Consider the following 20,635-nt stretch of genomic DNA (forward strand, 5'->3'; position numbering starts at 1 on the left):
CGTAGTGCTGGAGTGGAAGCAGTGAATGGGATAGGCAGGTGGGGATAGGGACTAGTGAAGGTTGAGGCTAGGGCGTTATTGGAGTGTAAGATATATTGCAAGGAGAGTTCCCACCTATGCAATTCAGAAAAGCTGTTGTTGGTAGGAAGGTACCAGATGGAGCAATCTATGAAGCAGTCACTGGAGTGAAGCACATCATGTTGGGCAGCACGTTCAGCAACTGGGTAGTCCAGCTGTCTGTTGGCCACAGTTTAACGGTTGCCATTCGTGAGGACAGACAGGATGTTATTTGTCATTCCCACATTAGAAAGTGGCACAGTGATTGCAGCTTAGTTTGTAGATCACATGGCTGCTTTCAAAAGTAGCCCTGCATTTGATGGGGTGACGGATAGCTATGACAGGAGTGGAGTACATGGTCGTCGGTTGACATATAGAAAAGGCCTTACATGTAGGTCTCCTGCATGTATTTGAGTGGCGAAGCTAGGGATTGGAAGCAGGCGTGGAATAGGGATGGACAAAAATATTGTGTTGGTTCGGTGTGTGGTGGAACACTGTTGCAGGAGAGGTGGGTAGGATGGTGAGGAGCATAGTCCTCATTTCATGACATGGCAGAAGGTAGTCTAAACTCTGGCAAAGAATGTGATTCAGTTTCTCCAGCCCTGAGTGGTACTGGGTCATGAGTGAACTGTTTCTTTGTGGCCATACAGTGGGTATGTGGCACATGGTAGAAGACTGGAGAGAGAAGGCATAGGAGATTTTTTGTGGACAAGGTCGTGAGAGTAATTTTGGTATGTGAAGACTTCAATGAGATCCTGGGCATATTTGTAGAGGGACTGCTCACCATTACACATGTGACAACCTCAGGTGACTAGGAATAAATTGGATGGCAGCTGTCGAAGTGTAAGTGTTGTTGGCGGTTAGTAGGTTCGATGCGGGTGGACATAGTGATGTTGCTGTCCTTAAAATGGAGGCCAACATTGAGGAAGGTGATCTGTTGGATGACTCGAAGGGTGGAGAAGGTGTTGAGGTTCTGGAGTTATGTGGATAGGTTGTCCTCGCCCTCAGTACAGACCATGAAGACATCCAATAACTCTGAATGAAGTAAGCGATTTGGGATTGTAGTTGGTTAGAAAGATTTCTCTAGATGGCCCATGAACATGGTTGGCATAGAATGGTGCAATGAGGCTGCTTATTGCTGTACCATGGCTTTATTTGTAGGTGATGCCCTCAAAGGAGAAGTCTAAACAGATTGTAAATGGTGCTCTGGACAAGTATGTGCTTGTTAAATTGTTTAAGGACAGAAAAATTCAGAAACTGCTGAGGAAACAAAGGCTGTTGCACTCTTGGTTCAAAAGAGAACACACATGATGACTGGCAAAGATTAGTAGAGATTCATGCACCTGTGAAAAAAGCTATGCATGAAGCATACAACTACTACTGTATTAACTTAGCACAAGATCTGGCTGAGAATCCGAGAAAATTCTGGTCCCAATGTAAAATCACTAAGTGGATCTAATGCTTCTATCCAGTCACTCATTGGCCACCCTGGTGTGCCAGCCAAAGACAGCAAAATGAAAGCAGTGGTTTTAAATTTTGTTTCAGAAATTGTTCACACAGGACAGTCATACAAACAAACTGTCGTTTGACCATCACACAGAGTTCAGTATGGATGACATAGTAATACAGATAAACAACTAAGAGTTGAAAACAAATAAGTCAGCAGGACCAGATGGAAACCCAGTTCAGTTTTATAAAGATTACTCTACAGCATTGGCCGTTTATTTAACTTTCATTTACCATGAATCTTTCGCCCAGGGCAGAGTCCCAAGCGACTGGAAGGACTTAGAGAAACGCATAGTACACACTGTGCTGTCTTACAATATATTTATATGTGTGAATAAATATACTGTAAGACAGCACAGTGTGTTCCATGCATTTCTCCAAGTATAGCAATGCTGTTGACAGTTGCCTGGAAAAAATTGTTTTGACTGGAAAGAAGTGGTTGTGACTCTTGTATACAAGAAGGGTAAAAGTACAGACTTGAAAAATTACAAACCAATGTCCTTAATGTGAGTTTATAGCAGGATTATAGAACATATTCTGAGTTCAAATATAATAAGTTTCATAGAGTCCGAAAAAATCAGCACAGTTTTAGAAAGCATCACTCTTGTGACACTCAGCTTGCCCTTTTCTCACATGACATACTGTGAGCTGTGGATGAAGGTCAACTGGCAGATTTCATATTGCTAGATTTCTGGAATGTGATCTGGTGGACAAGGTGAGTGGCAATCTGTGGTTGTTTGTTGATGATGCAGTGGTATATGGAATGGTATCAAAGACAAGTGACTGCAGGATGATACATGATGACTTGGACAAAAATTGAAGTTGATGTGATGAATGGCAGCTGGACCTAAATGTAGATAAATGTAAGTTAATGTGGATGAGTAGGAAAAACAAATCCATAATGTTCAGATACAGCATTAGTAGTGTCCTGCTTGACAGAGTCAGGTCGTTTCAATATCTGGGCGAAATGTTGCACATCGAGATAAATGGAACAAGCATATGAGGTTTGAGGTAGGGAAGGTGAATGGTTGACTATGTTTTATTGGCAGAATTATGTGCAAGTGTGGTTCATATGTAAGGCCCTGAGCATATATGACACTAGTGCAACCCATTCTTGAGTATTGCTCTAGTGTTTGGGATCCACACCAGGTCGAATTAAAGGAAGACATCGAAGCAATTCAGAGACGGGCTGCTATATTTGTTACCAGTAGGATCGAACAACAAGCAAGTATTGTAGAGTTGCTTCAAGAATTCAAATGGGAATCCCTGGAGAGAAGAAGACATTCTTTTCGAGAAACACTACTGAGAAAATTTAGAGAACTGAATTTGAAGCTAATTTCGCAACAATTCCACTACCACTAATATCCAGATCGCTTAAGGACCATGGATGTAAGGCAAATTAGGGCTCATATGGAGGCATATAGACAGTTGTTTTCCCCTGGCTGTATTTGTGAGTGGAACAGGAATGGAAGCAACTAGTAGTGGTACAGGGTACCATTCACCACACACCATACAGTGGCTCGTGGAGTATGTATGTAGAATTGTGGGTGAGGATACAGTTGGTCATGGTGACCAGGAAATGGTTGTAGGTTTGAAGCTCTTCAGGCATTGGGAAAGACGGTGTTCAATAACAGCAAGGTCCTGAGCATTGGGGTTATTACTGTAATGGAAGGTGGTATTGACAGTGATGAGTGGCGTCCCATGTGAAAATGAACAGAAACTGTGTGGAGTCAGTGTATGAAAAGGTTGGTGTCTTATGTATTGGACAGTAGGTTACAGGTAGTAGGCTGAAGTTGCTGGTCCATGAGAACAGAGATTCTCTCTGTGAGGGCACAGTAACCAGCCACAATGAGGTGTCCTGGGTGGTTGGGTTTATGGACTTTAGGAGGCATGTAGAAGGTACGTATCTGGGGAATGGTGGAGGTGATTAATGAGTCTCAGGGGAGAGATTCTGGGATGGATCTAAGGATATGAGGAAGGACTGGAGATCTTCCTGGATTTCAGGAATGAAATCACTGTGGGAGGGTTTGTATATGGATGAATTCCTTGCCATTAACAACTGCATGTGCCCAGTGAAAATCATCTAAAACATCATTTAGTAGACTTATTTCATTTTTGCAACTGGTATAAACTGTAAATATAATTACTAGAGCCTTTTTTGGGATGTAGGATTACAAGGTAAGGATCAGTTTTTAGGTTGTGGATTGCAGTTCTTTCTCTTTCACCTGCCTAAACCCTTTTCTGATTCCCCTCCAGCACTACACACACATTCTATTCCATCAAAACTGGTCTTTTCCCCTTTTCTATTCCTCTCCTGTACACTCCCTCCCAACATAGTCTCCTAACTCTGCACCTAACAGCCAATTCTGTCCCCACCACATCCCTACATGATCCCACAGACAGCATCTTCCCCACTCCAACCGTGCTATCACTCACTCTGCCTGCACTATGCCTCCTCCTCACTCGCACCACCCATCCCAGCATATTGCTACTGCTACTGCTCATGCCAGACACAGTCGGAGTGGGTCCCAGTGCCCATATACAGAGGCCGTGTGTGTGAATGGATGTACGTTTTCTATTTCAGAAGCCTGACTTAGTTTCCAAAAGCTTAAATGTTTAGCAGTCTTTTTCACTGTGTCAGCTTGCGAGCTGATGCCACCCTAGTGGTGAGTAGCTATCTATTCCTTTATAATTATTGTTATTCCATCCTGGACCTTCCATTGTTTAAACGTCTACTTACCGCTTCTTGACATTCAGTCTATTTCCATATGTGTTCATTTTTTCTGTTTAAAACTACACACATCAAACTAAGATGAAGAAATAACTCACAAGTGGTAAGCCAAGACCAGCACGAGCCCAATTTACTCCAGCAAGCTGCTGACGTAAGACATCTGCCACTGGTGAAACTAAATTGGGTGCTGGAAACAGTCCAACACGACATGATGGGCATGTGTACCCCGCTGGTGCAGTTGTAGGTGGCAACTGCCTTGCATACTGATCCAAACATGCCCAGTGATAGACATCTGAAACACCATTTAGTAGACTATTACTTCATTTCTGCAAGCAGTATCAATTGCACATATACTTACTGTAAAACTAGTGAGAGATAAAAATTTAACTACATTCTCTTTTACCCTTTTCAGTTTATATATTATGATTTATTGACTGAACTAAGGATCTACAATTTTGTGTGTCAATCACATACCTCACAAGGCAGTAAGTTCTGTATTTATTTATTTATTTATCTATGTGTCATAAAATATCATGTTACACTTACAAAAGTGGGTACAAATCAATTCACAAGACTGTTCTGTAGATACACAACGTACATACACTAACACGCAATAGATGAACTTCTCTTTACAACATTTCTGATGTAAACCAAGCACCACAGCAATTGGCCTTAATGATGACACAGTTCACTAACACTTTCTCATAAAAGTGAGAGATAGGCAAGGTTTGACCTATCAGCAAACAGAAAAATGATGCTCATTGTTCTGGAGTGAGCACCAGGTCTCAACCATTCACTTTTAATTTTATGAATTGCGGCTTCATTGATAAGTAATTGTCAGACTACAAATCCAAAGATTTTGGATTTAATCCCTTATCAGTCCTACGATTTTTTCTGTAGATTATTGCCGCCTCCTCCTCCTCCTCTGACAACGATCTATGGAAGTGAAAAATGCCACGCTGTACCATAGTTAAGTGTCCACATTAAACTGTAGGTTTCCCTGTAAGTAACAGGGTGAGTTACTTCAAATATTAGTTAGAAGTGTGTGTGTGTGTGTGTGTGGTGTGTGTGTGTGTGTGTGTGTGTGTGTGTGTGTGTGTTTTCCCAGAATAGCTTGATACTTAATTATGTTTTAAGGTTTAAATTTAACAAGCAGTTTACAGTGAATAGCGATGACCATACAATACACTCCAGCAAAATTGCTATGGACCTTAACAAGATAAATGTGATGGAGTGCTGTCAATTATGCTGTACCAAAAAGAAGCTATGATTAAACCAGGATCATTATTAAGAACATGTGAAGTAAGAGAAGCAGATTTTCTTTGAAATTGCACGAGATCAAATACAACATTTTCTATGGCAATATATAAAAGCTATCAACCCGAAGGTTGATTTGAACAGCACAGTGCTTTACTAAAAATGGTCCTATTGCAAGTGGATGTTGCCTTCCTCTGATCCCAATTATTTAGTAATATACCTGTGCCCACCCATAAAGCAAAAACATTCACCATCTCCTCCTCTGTTGCTACCCTGCACTCTGCACACAATTTAATGCTCTATTGCTTTTAAGAAGAAGGTGAAGCACTCCAGTCTGCCAACCTGATAACATTTTCCTAAAAATTAACATACATGTCAGCTTTCTTCCTGTCAAATAGTAAAGCAAATGCTCCAATCTTCTCCCAATTATGCTCCTGTCTTTTATCATTTCTCAATGTGTCACACAACTTTCTCTTCCCCTATATTCATTACTCGTGTTTTATCATGTTCCTCTTTCTCTCCCAGTTCCACTCCTCCTCTCATGTTCACTGCTGAAAGTGCTCAAAGTTTAAAACTACCTGTATGTAATTTGTCACTACGGTTTTAGTTCTCCTGAACAAATATAAATTATATTTTCCTGCACTGTTCATGTCACAGCAATTTCTAAATTTTAGGTTCTAGATACTTATGACATGCTTGTTATAATGAATGTAATGTAAAAAATATAACATTCCTGCTAAGATGTAAGAGGGTGGCCTGATGGCCCTGATGATGTACGGTTAAATAAATAAGCAAATCAATAAAATGGCAAAGAAAGTAATACACAGCCATGGAAAGTAACCAATTAGAGATTGTATGATAACCTCACTGCTTCAAGGAGTGTGTCACTGCATGCTGGTGCCATAACTATCGAATCATTGGCTGTTAACAACAGAAGAAACATATGAAGTTGCAGGCAAATTACCACTGATGTCTGAAAACTATTTGCTCCGTGTATTAGGATCTTATATCAGGTGCTTGTGTATAAATTGATACATACACTGATGAGCCAAAATATTGTGACTACTGTCCATGGTGAGACTAATGCCCATCTGGTAGCATTGTGAGCGTGTGACTTTTTACGCAAAGTTTGTAAGTGTAGCAGAAATGAAAGGTGAAGTATTGTAGCACAGCAAGGGTCACAAATGGGAAAATCCACTGACATAAGCAAATTTGACAACAGGCAGACTGTTATGGCCTGCTGGATGGGATTTTTTTTTCTCTGACATGGCGAAACTGGTCAGCTGTAAATGTACTACTGTTGTGAGTATCCACAGAATGTGGGTGAAGGACGGTGAAACAAACTGTCAGTGGCAAGGTGGTGGACATCCGTGCCTCATCATAGAATGTGGAGGTCGGAGGGCTGTCCACTCTGTACAGCTTGATAGGCAGTGATTTGTGACAGGGTATAACGCTAGTGCAGGCACAAGTGTTCCAGAGCACAACATTATGCACATATTGTCAAATATGCGGTTCTGCTGCAGATTACTCCAACGTGATCCCATGTTGACTGAACGACATTATCAATTATGACTGCAGTTGGCATGGTTTCATTGATGTTGAACAGCGGATCAATGGAAATGTTTCACTGGGGCAGATGAATCACACTTATTAGAACACCAGGTTGATGGTTCTGTCCAAACATGGTATCATTCACACAAATTACTGCACAAAACGTGCGTGACACCACAGATGCATGCCAGTGAGAGCAGTATTATGCTATGGGGGACATTCACCTGGACTTTGGTTGCAATCAAAGACACCATAATGACTGTGGACTACATCAACTTTATTGCAGACCACCTGCATCTTTGCTTTATGTCTTCCCTGGCAGCGATGGCGTCTTCCAGAAGAATAAGTTCCTTCTCACAAGAACAGGAGTATTGTAGTGAACCACCAAAGTAACTTGATTTGAACGTGACTGAGCACATACCGGACACCAAATTTGCACCCACAAACCAATAATTTAATGGGAATTGCATGGTCTGAATAAACATTTGGTGCCATATACCTCCAAAAACCTACCGAGGACTTGCCGAATCCATACAACATTGTGTACCAAAGGTGGACCAACATGCTATTAAGAAAATGGTCATAATGTTTTGAATCATCAGTGTATTTTAAGTACAAAATAGACTTCAAAGAATGTCACCTTGGCAGCACTGTAATCACAAGTACAGTATCTATCTTCATTCAGGATGATGTCACAGTGCTACCTGGTTAGCATAGTGGTGGAGTGTTGAGTTAAGGTTACTCCAAGCATAGTATGTTGATTTTGTTATTTTTGTTCTTAACTATTAGGTACAGCAGGTCTTATACTAAACACATGTGTTATTTAATACCAACCCCAGAATGGCTGAACCATAACTTTTTGGTAGCAATAAAGATGCAATTTCAAGCTATGGAAATAACACTGATGAACATAAAACAGGTAGCAGAAACAAATCTTTAATCATTAAATAGAATGATCATAAATATAACACAAGTGTAACCAGGATCACAGCTGGGGAAGGGGCAGTGCAAACTCATTTAGTTTCGTGGAAAGAAGGAAGGGAGGGCAATTGGAAGACGCAAAGAACAATCCCTTACACAAGGCTAGTAAAAAAAACTTTGCTTATTTATCAACAAACATATTAATGCTCCAACTTTAGAACTAGTACCACCTACCTGCATCATACTTTACAGAGAGACAAGATTTGTACGTATGTCTGACTTTGTTCATGTCAATAATGTACTGGCGCACCAGGGTGTGTGGCAGGGTGAAATGTGAATTTAATTAGTGAAGATTTCTTCCTACCATCCCCCCCTCCCTCCCCCTTCAGGGGAGAGGAGCAGCTTCCCTCCCATGCCGCTAACTGGGTATACTCTTAGAGTAGAAATGAGTAGAGGAGGGGTATGTAGACAGTTGTCAGTAAACAGTAAATTGTTAATGTAATACAGCAACACTTGCAGCAACTGAGTAATAAAGAAAGGAATCAGAGGTAGAAAACAAAATTGGGCCTGAGAAAATGAGTGACTGAGGTGGCCAAGCAATGAGCTGCTGGATGAAAGGATTTGCTTCAGCAGCAAATTTTAAGCACATTTATTATTAACAGAATTAAACTGTGAATGGCTTTACTTGGCAACAAAAGACAACTTCACTTCCCCTGCCACCTCAAACTGGCAAAAGATATACACTATAGGGGAAGGCATAGGTTTCACTTGACCTTTACCTATGAACATCGCACAAATTCTCCAGTTGCTGCAAACTAAGTAGCTTTTAAATAAACAGTCCTCTCAGAAGCTACAGTGAATGACAACCGACAGGAAACATCACTGAAGAACAATAAATGTGTTCATGATGTTTGCGCGCGCAACAAACAATTAAATATCAGACATATTCATCTGCAACTCAGTCCATTCATCTGTAATGTAGTGATGTGCTGACATGACAATCATGTTTCTTCATTGTTTAATACAGTCTCAAGTAGATTTAATGTGTTGTTAGTGTGTATTGTCAGAGATGACAATTTTAAATATGAAACAACAAACTTCTATGTAGAAATACAGACTAATTTGAAAATGCCATCTTAAAAAATACTACAGGTAATCCCAGCACAAGATGTTTGACCAGTGTATGTTGCCTAAAATACATGGGGGGGAGGTTGTTTGGGGGAAGAGACCAAACAGCGAGGTCATCAGTCTCATCGGATTAGGGAAGGATGGTGAAGGAAGTCGGCCATGCCCTTTCAAAGGAACCATCCCAGCATTTGCCTGGAGCGATGTAGGGAAATCACAGAAAATCTAAATCAGGATGGCCGGACGCGGGACTGAACCGTTTTCCTCCCAAATGCCTAAAATACATGCTTTTGGGTTTCAGTAATCTTATGTGGAATTCTTTTGTATCACACAGGGTGAAATATAACATACGGCAATGATATGTTAAAAAAAGTGAGGGCTGGATGATGAAATGGAGGAAAAAATAATGTCTACAGAGAGATGACAGGAACAAATCTTCCAAATCTAACCCAAGTGAAAGAGGAAATTGGTGAGGGAATGGGTAGTTAGAAGAGTTCAACCATAGCATTAGCAGGATGCCAAGGAGTTAACAGATGAACTCATCAGCAAAACTGATGATGTATGTAATTTTCTGAGTATGTGACCATTCTGTGTGGACCTAACAATTATTTATTTGAAGGGGAGAAAGGAGAAGTGCCAATCACTTGCCATCCTGTCATCCAAGACTAGAGATTTCAAGAAATGAAACTGGGAGTGCATTATTCTGTTCAGCAGACCATTTTGATAATTTTAATAACATAAACAAAGACCAATGCTGTTCTTTTGTCATCAGTATATAATACTAGTGAAAATATCTACAATCAATCATGTATTCTATAAATATGTTGGTTTTGCCTTTACTATTAATTTGTGCAGCTAAAAACAGTATTTCCACGTGTAGTTCAAATCACCAGACTAGCATGAAAACTTACGATAGCATATCAGCCTAATGCAATCTTCATCTGCCAGTTCCTTTGTGCATAGTTCACATATTGGGTTGTAATCGCTATCCTGTAGCCATTGTAGATACGACTGGACTATGCACTGGAACAGAATTGAAACAGTTTTAATAGCCAATGGGCATAAAAATAACATCAAAAAGTGTTGTGCAGTAATATTTTGGTCAAAAAACAAGAATAAAATACAACAAAGCTGCACCTTTTGGCTATTTTTTAGCACAAATTACCAATTTCAATATATTTCAATGACAAACTGCTTCAAACAAACAACCTGTAGATTTCTCTTTATGTACAGACACCTACATACATACAATAATACATATTCATAACAACTGAAGTGTTATTGTCTGAAGAACGTTTTTGGTAACCAAAATACGTTAAGCCATATGCCGAGTGGTACAGTGTGCTGAGTTTCATTTCAACTTTTCTGCTCAAGATTTACATGAAAAAGAAGTGACTGTCAAGAAGCAACTTAGGGAGCAATACTCCAGCTTAGACTTCAATCATAATAAGTTTGATGCAAGTTTGTTAATTGACTTCTGTGGTGTTTCTCATTTACTGCTCCTATTTGCACAAAAAGCGGTGTTGTCAGATGCTGCAGTCAATACATCACAAGCAATTCAAGTCTTTTTGTGAATTTTACTCAGAGTGTAATCTATTCAGAGTACAAAAACAACTGTAACTGCACTCATGTGAACCCCATACTTGGTTGACACAGACAGACACATCAACTTACTTCAACTGTTCATACTTCTGATATGGGCCAATAAAACTTCTCCTGCATGATCTCAATTACTAATCAAATTTCAATTTGTGCATTCAGTGTCAAGAAATTATTGTGCATCAATCTGTTCATCACTGCTTAGCAATTTTATTAGTTTATGTGGAAAGAGTTATATGTGACCTGAGGTCACACTTTACACTATAAAATTTACACAGACTTGAGCAAACATTACATCACTCTCACTCATGCCACCCCTCTCGTTCTCTCCCTTCTTGTACATCCAAGAAACACTTGAAAAGGCAGATAGACAAGTGAATCCCTTCACACACAAGAATCAGCACAGTTACAGCACCTCACTGTGTTACATGCAACAGCACCAATAATTATGAAATATTTCCTCATTACTTACAAATCATTTCTAAATGTGGTTCCAAAGATCAATGGTATAATGCTATCAGGAGTATCAGCATGTTATTTTCAAGACATGGGGTATCAACTAGTTCATTCACAATTTTCAAATGGCCACATATTGCACATTTCATGAACAGGTGCTGACAAATCCTAATATACTTTTCAAATCAAATTTTTGTAATTTTTCTGTATTTCATCCAAAAATATAGGCCTATAAATTAAAACAATTATTTTGCTTTGTTGCTTCACATATTTCACTGAAACATTTACTGTTATTGTATGGAAGTTAACACTGTTTGTTGTAATCAAGTGTGCTGTAAAACACATTAAATTATATCAATTATCTTTGTTTTAGAACTATCTTTATCAGAGGTGTGCTTGGTGTACCAGTCAGTTACATTTTAGAACTTATGGCAGGAGGAAGTTGTACATAAAAACTGTTGGTGGGCAGACGCAACATGCAAACGACAAATGTTTATAAGTAAAATGAATGTAAATCCACTGATCCATTAAAATGCAAAAACGGATTGGTAGTGTGTGTGTGTGTGTGTGTGTGTGTGTGTGTGTGTGTGTGTGTGTGTGTGTGTGTGTGTGAGGGGGGGGGGGGGTATGTTAAGAGACTAAACAAGGACGTCCCCTCCTCGTTCAAGAGACTCCATCTGGAGTGAAACATTGAGGAACTGACAGCAATATTGATGTCAAAGCACAGAAAACATCTGAAGAGAGGTAATGTAAAAGTATACGGATCGAGCTGCTGTGCATGTCAGAGAGCAGATGAGGGCTCCCACAGAGCTCTATCTGTGGCGAGAGAAACGTCACTCACATCTGACCCTCATCAAGCGAATGAATGGCTCAGACAGTAATGGAATCAATAAAGCCTTCTAGCCTGGAGATCTGTAATAGTAAAAGCAAGAAAGCTAGAAATGCAATGAACATCAGTCAGACTGACGAAAGTAAAATACGGTAAGAGAAAGAATTAGGTAAGTAGATGGGTGGGTGCAGGTGAGAGTCCCCTCCCCAGGCTCAGCATGCAAGATGGGGGTGGGGAGTGTTAAAGATGAGTATAAAGGGTCTACACTCTTGCAGGAAGAATGAAAAGATGTTCAACTATTCTTCATCATCAGGTAAGGTCAAGGATAAAGAATCCTTACGGTCTTGCCTCATCAGTGTGTGACTCCTAAAAAGTAAAATAGGACGCAACAAAAAAGGGCTAACAGAAATTGAAACTATACAAAAAAAAGGAGAAGGGGGGGGGGGTGAGCAAGGTGGATGGCAGAGGAGACAGATCAAGAGGTCCCCACATTCAGGATGTGGTAGCAGACAACCCAGTCCTAACCCTGAAGACAGTTTAAATGTTTATAACTGAGGACAAAAATCACTTTCTTGGGGAAAATAAAGAACCAGTTCATCTGTTTGGATGCCACCTACCAACTTTAGAGGCAAAGAATCCAGAGAACAACGCTTGGCATGGAGAGCCAGAAACAGAGAGTAGTCTACCATATGGTGAGCTGATGATGATGATGATGATGATGATGATGATGATCTGATAAAGGAACTAAACATTTTGCTTATCAGTCCCTTGTTGCACTGGAACATCATGTAAAACAAAGTGGAGAGAGAAAAGCAGAACTGAGAGCTCCATGTCTCGCACCCATGTTGTGGTTGAAAACTCATGTGCCAATAGCTGTATGGTCGAAAGTGAGATAAAACCCAGGCACCTAAAAACTGTAGCCTGTCACTGGAGGATACCCCAAGAAAGATTGCCATGGTCAGTACACTTAAAATTTAATGAGGAAAATAATCTAATTAGCTCTCTAATCTGGATAGTCTTTAAACACTGAGAGAAATAAAATACATACAGAATTTTTTTTTTTATGAATGAAAATGTGGCGGGAGAAAGCAGCATGAGGCTACAAGGCTGTAAGGTTCCACAAATACAACATGGGGATGCCTCATTAACAAAAAACACCATCTGAACAGGCCTTGAAGGCACAACAGTACCAATCAGCCACTATGTCATCCTCAACCCTTAGGCTCACTGGATGTGGATACAGAAGGGCATGTGGTCAGCACACCGCTCTCCCGGTTGTTGTGAGTTTTTGTGAACCGATGCCCCTACTTTTCAATCAAGTAGCTCCTCAATTGGCCTCACAATGGCTGAGTGCAACTCGCATGCCAACAGCACTTGGCACACCCGGATAGTGACCCATCCAAGTGCTAGCAAAGCCCAACAGCACTTAACTTCAATGACCTGATGAGAACCGGTGTTACCACTGCGGCAAGGTGGTTGGCACATAAGATAAAATTATGTGTTAATTTGGTATGGTCAACTGCAGATGCAAAAGGACAGTGGATTCATTCCAGGAGGAATGGAAGAAGGAGCAGCATGCTGACAAGAGGTCTTATTTGCACCCACAAAATGGCACTTGGGACCGTCAAAGTGAATGTTGGGTGAGTATGCATTTCTCTAGCCAACTGGTCTGCCAGTTCATTCCAAGAGATACACACGACTTGGGACTCAGAGAAAGACAATGTGAATACTGTAGGTCTAAGGTCAGACAAAGTCATGAACAGCAGATACCACAAGATAACAAGAGTAATATCGGTAATGCCCCCTGAGTTACTACAAATTAAAATGCATACAAGGCAAGTCCGTTTAAATGTCCATGGGACTAATCATGAAGGCACCAGTGGCTAGTCTTCAGTCTTACTCCATGATGATGGACTGGGTCTAACAATTTCTAAGCTGAAGGTGCTCCTGAGGCATAAACCAGACCACCACAGTTCTGCCAGGATGAGATTAGCGACTGGTAAATAAGGAAGGCAATAGCATGATCTGCACCCCAAGAGGGGTAGGCAAGGAAGTAGGAAGCATTAAGCTTTAGGATTAATACTGCCTTTAGTTTATGATTATGGTGGCAGGCATGTCAGCTTTTTACCAAAGAAGAGATCCAAAAATCAAGACTGGGCAACAACTTCCAAGTGCTGGTCTGGGTCAGAATGGACCATGGTATGACAGAAATGCATGACTTGCATTTTACTAAATGCAAAAGCCATCAAAAAACAATACAGAAGTGACCAGTGATTCGACAGATCGCAATCATTTTGATGACGTTAATAAAGAAAAGTGTAACACTCAGTATGGAGTCCTGCAGGAGGTGTTCTCTTGGACTGGTGGGGAGCTGAGTAACGTACCAATTGTAACTCGAAACAACCGGTGCAATAAAAACTGATAAAAAAAAATTGGTCGGGGCACTCAGGAACCCCAGACAGCTTTTTTTAAAAAAGAAGGAGACGGGTGGAGGTCAAACCCAGATTTGGGGACCAAACATAAATGAACCAAAATATGTGGTGTAAAAGAAAGGAACAACGTGGGAGTTGCCAGAATCCACATCCTACGAGCAAGCTAGATTGTCAGCAGAGAATCTGTCCTGGGCAATAAGTCAGAAAAAAGATATATCCTGAGATTAAAATTGCAGCACAGGAAAGGAAGTAGTACTGCAATGGCTTTGGGACAAATGCCTGCCATGCATACACTTCTCAATAGAGTAATGAGCCACCTGAGGAGTAGATGAGGACGAGAAGGGAGACATGATACTGTGAGAAGAACATGAGAGAGCACTGAAAAACCCAAGTTGAAATGAGGCACCCGATGCAGACAACATTCTTTCGAAATTATTGAACTCTTTTGGAGCCCCAGTTATGACAGAACAGTTCCACCAGGTAAGCAAGATATCCAGACTAGCAAAATATCCTGACTTCCGGAAGAATGTAATAACATCAATTTCAAAGCAGGAAGTTGCTGAGAGATGTGAATATTACAGAAGCATCAGTTTAATAAGTCAAGGTTGCAAAAGACTGCCATGAACTGTTTACAGAAAAATGAAAAGACTGGTAGAAGCTGATCTCAGCTCCGCAGTAATGTATGAACAAGTGAGGCAATGCTGACTATATGACTTATCTTCAACACACAGTGCCAACATACTATTTGCGGAACAGCTACCAATACAATACTGAAAAAGCATATATTTTAGTCTATGGTCACAATTTATTTATTTTGCCTATTGGCTACCAGATTACACATTACCATCCTCATCCTCAGTATTCCTACTTGGAGAGCGAGCATGACGACTGTGTGCCAGGGGATGGCGTGAGGGCAGTGCTTTTGTTTTGTTTTAGGGTGCAAAAACAACTAGGGTCATACGAGCCCATGTCAGAACCATAGAACACTAAGAAAAAAAAGAGTTATCACTAAAATGGCTGATAACTCAGGCGGCAAACATAAATGAGAATGTAAGTGGTTAAAAAAAAAAAAAGGGCGTGCCATCAGGAAATGGCGAACCATCAAGGGTTGAGGCAAAAGAGCACATAGTGAAGGGGAGCACCACTTAACAAATGGCGATGGCTAAAAAGACAGTGCCCAATACGCAACCTAGCTAAACTGATCTAATGGTAAGAGGACTGAGAGGAGGTCGTCCAAGTCAATGGGAGAGGCTTAATTCCCCATAACTTACTTCCATGAAGGGAGGACCAGTGATGGTGCCAAAGTGACACCACCTGCCGGCGGACAGCAACACAGGGATCATCAGAGAGAACAGAAGAACTAACAGGACGAGGTACGAGAACTGCAGCCTTGCCAGCAGAATCAGTGGCCTCATTTCCCGTCAGACTGACATGACTAGGAGCCCACATAAACATCACAGTGGCACTATCAAGACTGATAAAGTGACAGCTTTCCTGGACCCTTTGCACTAAGGGATGGATGTGGCAGTGCACTGACATTCTGAAGGGCACTGAGAGAGTCAGAGCAGATGATGCAATTGAAAAGCCTATGTCTCCAGATGTACTGCATGGCCTGATGCAGGGCGAAGAACTCCGCTGTAAATACTAAGCTGTGTTCCGGAAGCCGATACCGAAACTCGTTGGCGCCAATGATGAAGGCATGCCCAACTCCACCCACGGTCAGTCCGAGAGCCATCAGTGTACACAAAGGTACTATCGCGAAGTTCCGTGCGACGGTCGTGAAACTTAGTGATAGAGTGAGGCTGGAGTAATGTCTTTGGGAAGCAAATTAAGGTGAAGGTGAACATGGACTGCTGCACAAAGCCAAAGTGGTGAAGGGTTCACACCCATCGGGAAAGTGGCAGGTATGTGAAGTTAAGCTACCAGAGCATGAGGTGAAAGCGAACTCCAGGATGTAACAGAGAAGAGGGACGGGCCCCATACTGGCAATCAAAGGAGTCATCGAAGAAGAGGGAGTAGGATGGGTGGCTAGGCTTGGCAGACAAACAGCACGAGTATCTGCTGAGGAGAAAGTCAGGAAGATATGACAGTGGTAGTCCGGCAGCTTTGACAGACAGAATCTCAACCAGGCTAGTGTAAACGGTGCCAGTGACCAAACAGATGCCACGATGGTGGACAGTATTGAGATGACGTAAGACGGGCGGATGTGCAGGTGCATAAACGAAACACCAATAGTCTAGTTTTGAACAGACAAGGGACTGAAACAAACGAAGGAGAGTGGTCTGATCCACTCCCCAGGAAATACTGTTGAGGGCATGTAGGACATTGAGGGACCGTGTACAGTGGGCGGCCAGGTAAGGTACTTGGAAGGACCAAGAAAGTTTCCTGTTGAGCATGAGCCCCAGGAACTTCGTAGTTTCAACGAACGGAAGAGCAACAGGCACAAGATGTAAAGACAGTGGAAGAAACCAGTTGTGCTGCCAGAAATTTGTCAGTGGAAAAGCGAAAGCCACTACCGATGCTGCAAGAGTACAGAGACCAAGACATCGCTGAAGATGCCACTCAAGGAGACAAGTCCATGGACAACTGCAATAGATCACAAAATGATAAACAAAACAGTAGACGGAGAAGCCTGAAGGCAGAGAAGACATTATGGGGTTGATGCAATAGCAAAGGGACGACACCCAGGATGGAACCCTGAGGCGCACCCGTTTTCCTGGATAAAGGTGCCCAACAAGAAAGAGCCCACATGTATCTCGAAAACTCGGTCTCTTAAATATTCCTGAATTAAATGGGGCATGCATGAGTGGTGTAGAGAGTACAGAAGATGCCAGCAGGTGTCGTAGACTTTTTCCAAATTGAAAAACATGGCCACAGTCTGGTATTTCTGCAGAAAACCATTGAAGACATGAGTGGACAAGGTAATGAGACGGTCAACCACAGAACGGCATGCTCAAAGTCCACACTGTGCAGTGGTAAGTAAATTGTGAAATTCACGCAACCATAGCAGCCAGGCATGAATCATATGTTCCACCACCTTGCAAACACAGATGGTGAGACAAATGGGTGTTTGTTCTTGCCAGGCTTGGGTATGGGTACGACAGTGGCTTCACGCCAGTGTCGGGGAAATGTGCCCTCTGTCCAGATGAGACTGTCTGTATGAAGGAAAAGAGCTTGCCTGCAAGAGAAAGGTTCTGCAGCATCTGAATGTGACTATCGTCCAGCCCTGGGACAGAGGATTGGGATGAAGTGAGAGCATGCACCTTTTAGTAAAATCGGTGTTGTAGCACTCACTGAGAAGAGAAGGGTATTGTTTGAGCCTCCTCTGCTCGTTTCCGATGCAGGAAGGCAGGGTTATAGTGGGTGGACTTTGAATTCTCCACAAAACAGAAGCCCAAGGTGCTGGAGATAGCAGTGGGGTCCACTGTGACATTTTCTGCAACTGTCAGGCCAAAAATTGGAGAATGGGCCTTGGTCTCACACAGCGTCAGAGGTTGGCCCACATGACGGAAGAGAGAGTGGAACTGTTAAAAGAACTAGTGAAGGAAATCCAGATAGCTTTTCTACTATCCCAAAGAATGTGACGACAGTGTGCACACACTGTTTGTAATGAATGCAGTTTGTTATCATAGGTGGAGAGCACTTATCCAGGCGCAAATGGTGTTGCAGCACACCTCAGTCCACCAAGGGACTGGGACACAGTGCATTAAAAAGGGACTCCGAGGAATGGAACGTTCTGTGGCGGTAAGGATAACATTTGTAAGATATTCTACCTGGTCATCACAACTGGGCAAATGTTATACATTGAAAGTTGTGAGAGAGGTGTAAAGCCTCTATTCAGCCATATAAAGCTGCCATCTGTGTGTGCACATGGATGGGGTAGGAGTCAGCAATCGGATGGCACATGGGAAATGGTCACTTGAGAATGTGTCAGAACGGACAACTTAAGATGATGGGCAAGCTGGGCAGTGCAGAAAGAGAGATGCAAATGGGAATAGGTGTGAGTGGAGTCTGAAAGGAACAAGGGTGCTCCTGTGTAAAGGCAGATTAGGTTAAGGCGATTGAGAAGGTCAGCCAAGAGGGCACCCCTCTGACAGGTTCTGGGCGAGCATTAGTCACCGAGCAGCAGAAAAGGATGAGGGAGTTGCCCAATAAGCTGGAGGAAGTCTGCCCTGGTGACACCGAATGATGGAGGGATGTAAACGGTACAAAGGGAAAAAGTCAAGTGAGGAAGGAAAATGCAGACTGCAACAGCTTGGAGCTGGGTAGTCAGGGAGATGGGTTGACTATGATAACCCTGGATGAGCAGCGTGAGTCCCCCATGAGATGGAATACTGTCCTTGGGGGGAAGGTCGGGAAGAAATGGAAGAGCTCAAAGCGGTTGTGGGGACACAATTTTGTTTCCTGGAGGCAGATTACAAGCCAAAGCTGTGATTCAAAGAGCAGGCGTAAGTCCTCTTTTTAGGATCGAAAGCTGCCAATGTTCGATTGGAGGAGAGTCATGACAAGGGAAAAATAAAGGGGTATCACCTCGGCGGCTGTTGAATGCCAACCTTGAAGACTCACTGCTACAGAGCACAGAGGCTAGAGGATCCTGCTCCATGAGGTCTACAGAGGTTTTGGCATTCTCCTTCTGTCAGTCTGTGAAGTCTAGGGCAGAAAAACGGTTGGTGGTGCACACTGGCGACACGGAGGTTGGCCGAGCAAGGGTATCGTGCAGTGACATCATAGAAGAGTATTTCCAAGTCGGCGAAGGAGAAGACCATTTCTCTTTTTTTGACTTCTTGAAGCCTTTCCCACTGGCAGATGAAGATTCAGATGTTTTTCGGCTGGAGGGACACAGGAACTCTTTGGGGGAGTATTCCTTCAACACTTTCCATCCTGCCAGTTGCGTGGCAGGTGACTTCGCCACATGGGCAAAAGTTCAGTGGCTTGCTGCACAGCTGGAGGGGAGACATGGGCACTACCATGCCACTGGGTGAGTTCAGAACCACGGTGCTAAATTTGAAATCACAGGTCCGCGTGGTCATGTTCTTTATGGAGTGAGATGTACTGTAGGTGTCAGATGGTAGACTGCAGGGTTTCCAACTAGCCAACAACTTGCAAGCAACCGGGTAAGGAACTATTCCCTTTGCCTGGATCTCCAGGACAGCCCTCTCATCAAGACACATGGAACAATCGCAGGAGGAGCTGGCATGGTTGCCATTGCAGTTGATACAGCGGGAAGAAGGAGGCAGACAATTGCCTTATGAGCATCCCTACCACAGGTTACAACATTTGGTTGGGTGGCAACAGGACTCTTGAGTGTGGTTGTACCCACCTTGGGTAATTGTTCACACCTCATGTCACACCTCCAGAACACCTGACCAATCAGCAATTTAGGAAGGCAGCAGCTCAGGCAATCACCCCTCCCTGGGGTTGGCCTTTACCACGGGGTACATGTGAACCCTACCTGTCAACATGGGACTGGGAATTATGCATTATCCAGTCACCTGTTAAGCATCAGACATGTTGGTACAAAGTCACTTACATCATGTGAAGGTGAGGAGCTGAGAAACTAAATGTAATACAGAAGTTTTGCTGTTTGGGCAACAAAATAAGTAATGATGGCTGAAACAGAGAGAACATAAAATTCCAGGGATTAGTTAACAACACAGTACTGCACTGAGAAATTGATGATTTTGCGAACACAACAGAGATACAAAGCTCAAAACATGGCAGTGAATGTCGCCACTGAACACAAGAACATTAGCAAACTAAAAATGAACAAACTGGACTTCCATGGGAATAGGGGTTTTTCTTGTTACTAACGACTTGAGGCGTTAAAAAACTTGTAAGCATCAGCCAACAGAGGTGAAATTATGATTTTCATTTCAGATGTAAATGTCATCATGGCATATGCAAAGCACCCTACTGAAGATTCTGTGTGTAGTGTACCCTTGTAAAGATGTGAAACATGGACAATAAACAGTTCAAACAAGAAGAGAAGATTTAGAAAAATGGTGTTACAGTATATTGCTGAAGGTTAGACATATAGCTCTGATAACTGCTGAGGAGGTACTGAATCATATTGGGAAGAAAAGGGAATTATGATACACTTCGACTGAAATAAGGGATCAGTTGACAGGATACATTCAGAGACATCAAGGAATAGTCAGTCTGCTAATTGAG

General features: G+C 42.2%; 1 protein-coding gene across 1 annotated transcript in view; it reads right to left on the minus strand.

Moving 5' to 3' along the window:
- LOC126192456 (zinc finger protein-like 1) overlaps positions 1-20,635 on the minus strand; it is a 39,208-nt gene that overhangs the window by 12,914 nt on the left and 5,659 nt on the right. The window contains exons 2-3 of the mRNA XM_049932604.1: positions 10,060-10,171; positions 4,393-4,586 (exon numbers count right to left, since the gene is read on the minus strand). Of these exons, the coding sequence (XP_049788561.1) occupies positions 4,393-4,586; positions 10,060-10,171 (306 nt within the window). The remainder of the gene's footprint in view (positions 1-4,392; positions 4,587-10,059; positions 10,172-20,635) is intronic.

The sequence above is a fragment of the Schistocerca nitens genome, chromosome 1 (genome assembly GCF_023898315.1).
Source record: "Schistocerca nitens isolate TAMUIC-IGC-003100 chromosome 1, iqSchNite1.1, whole genome shotgun sequence".
In the NCBI taxonomy this organism is placed as follows: Eukaryota; Metazoa; Arthropoda; class Insecta; order Orthoptera; family Acrididae; genus Schistocerca; species Schistocerca nitens.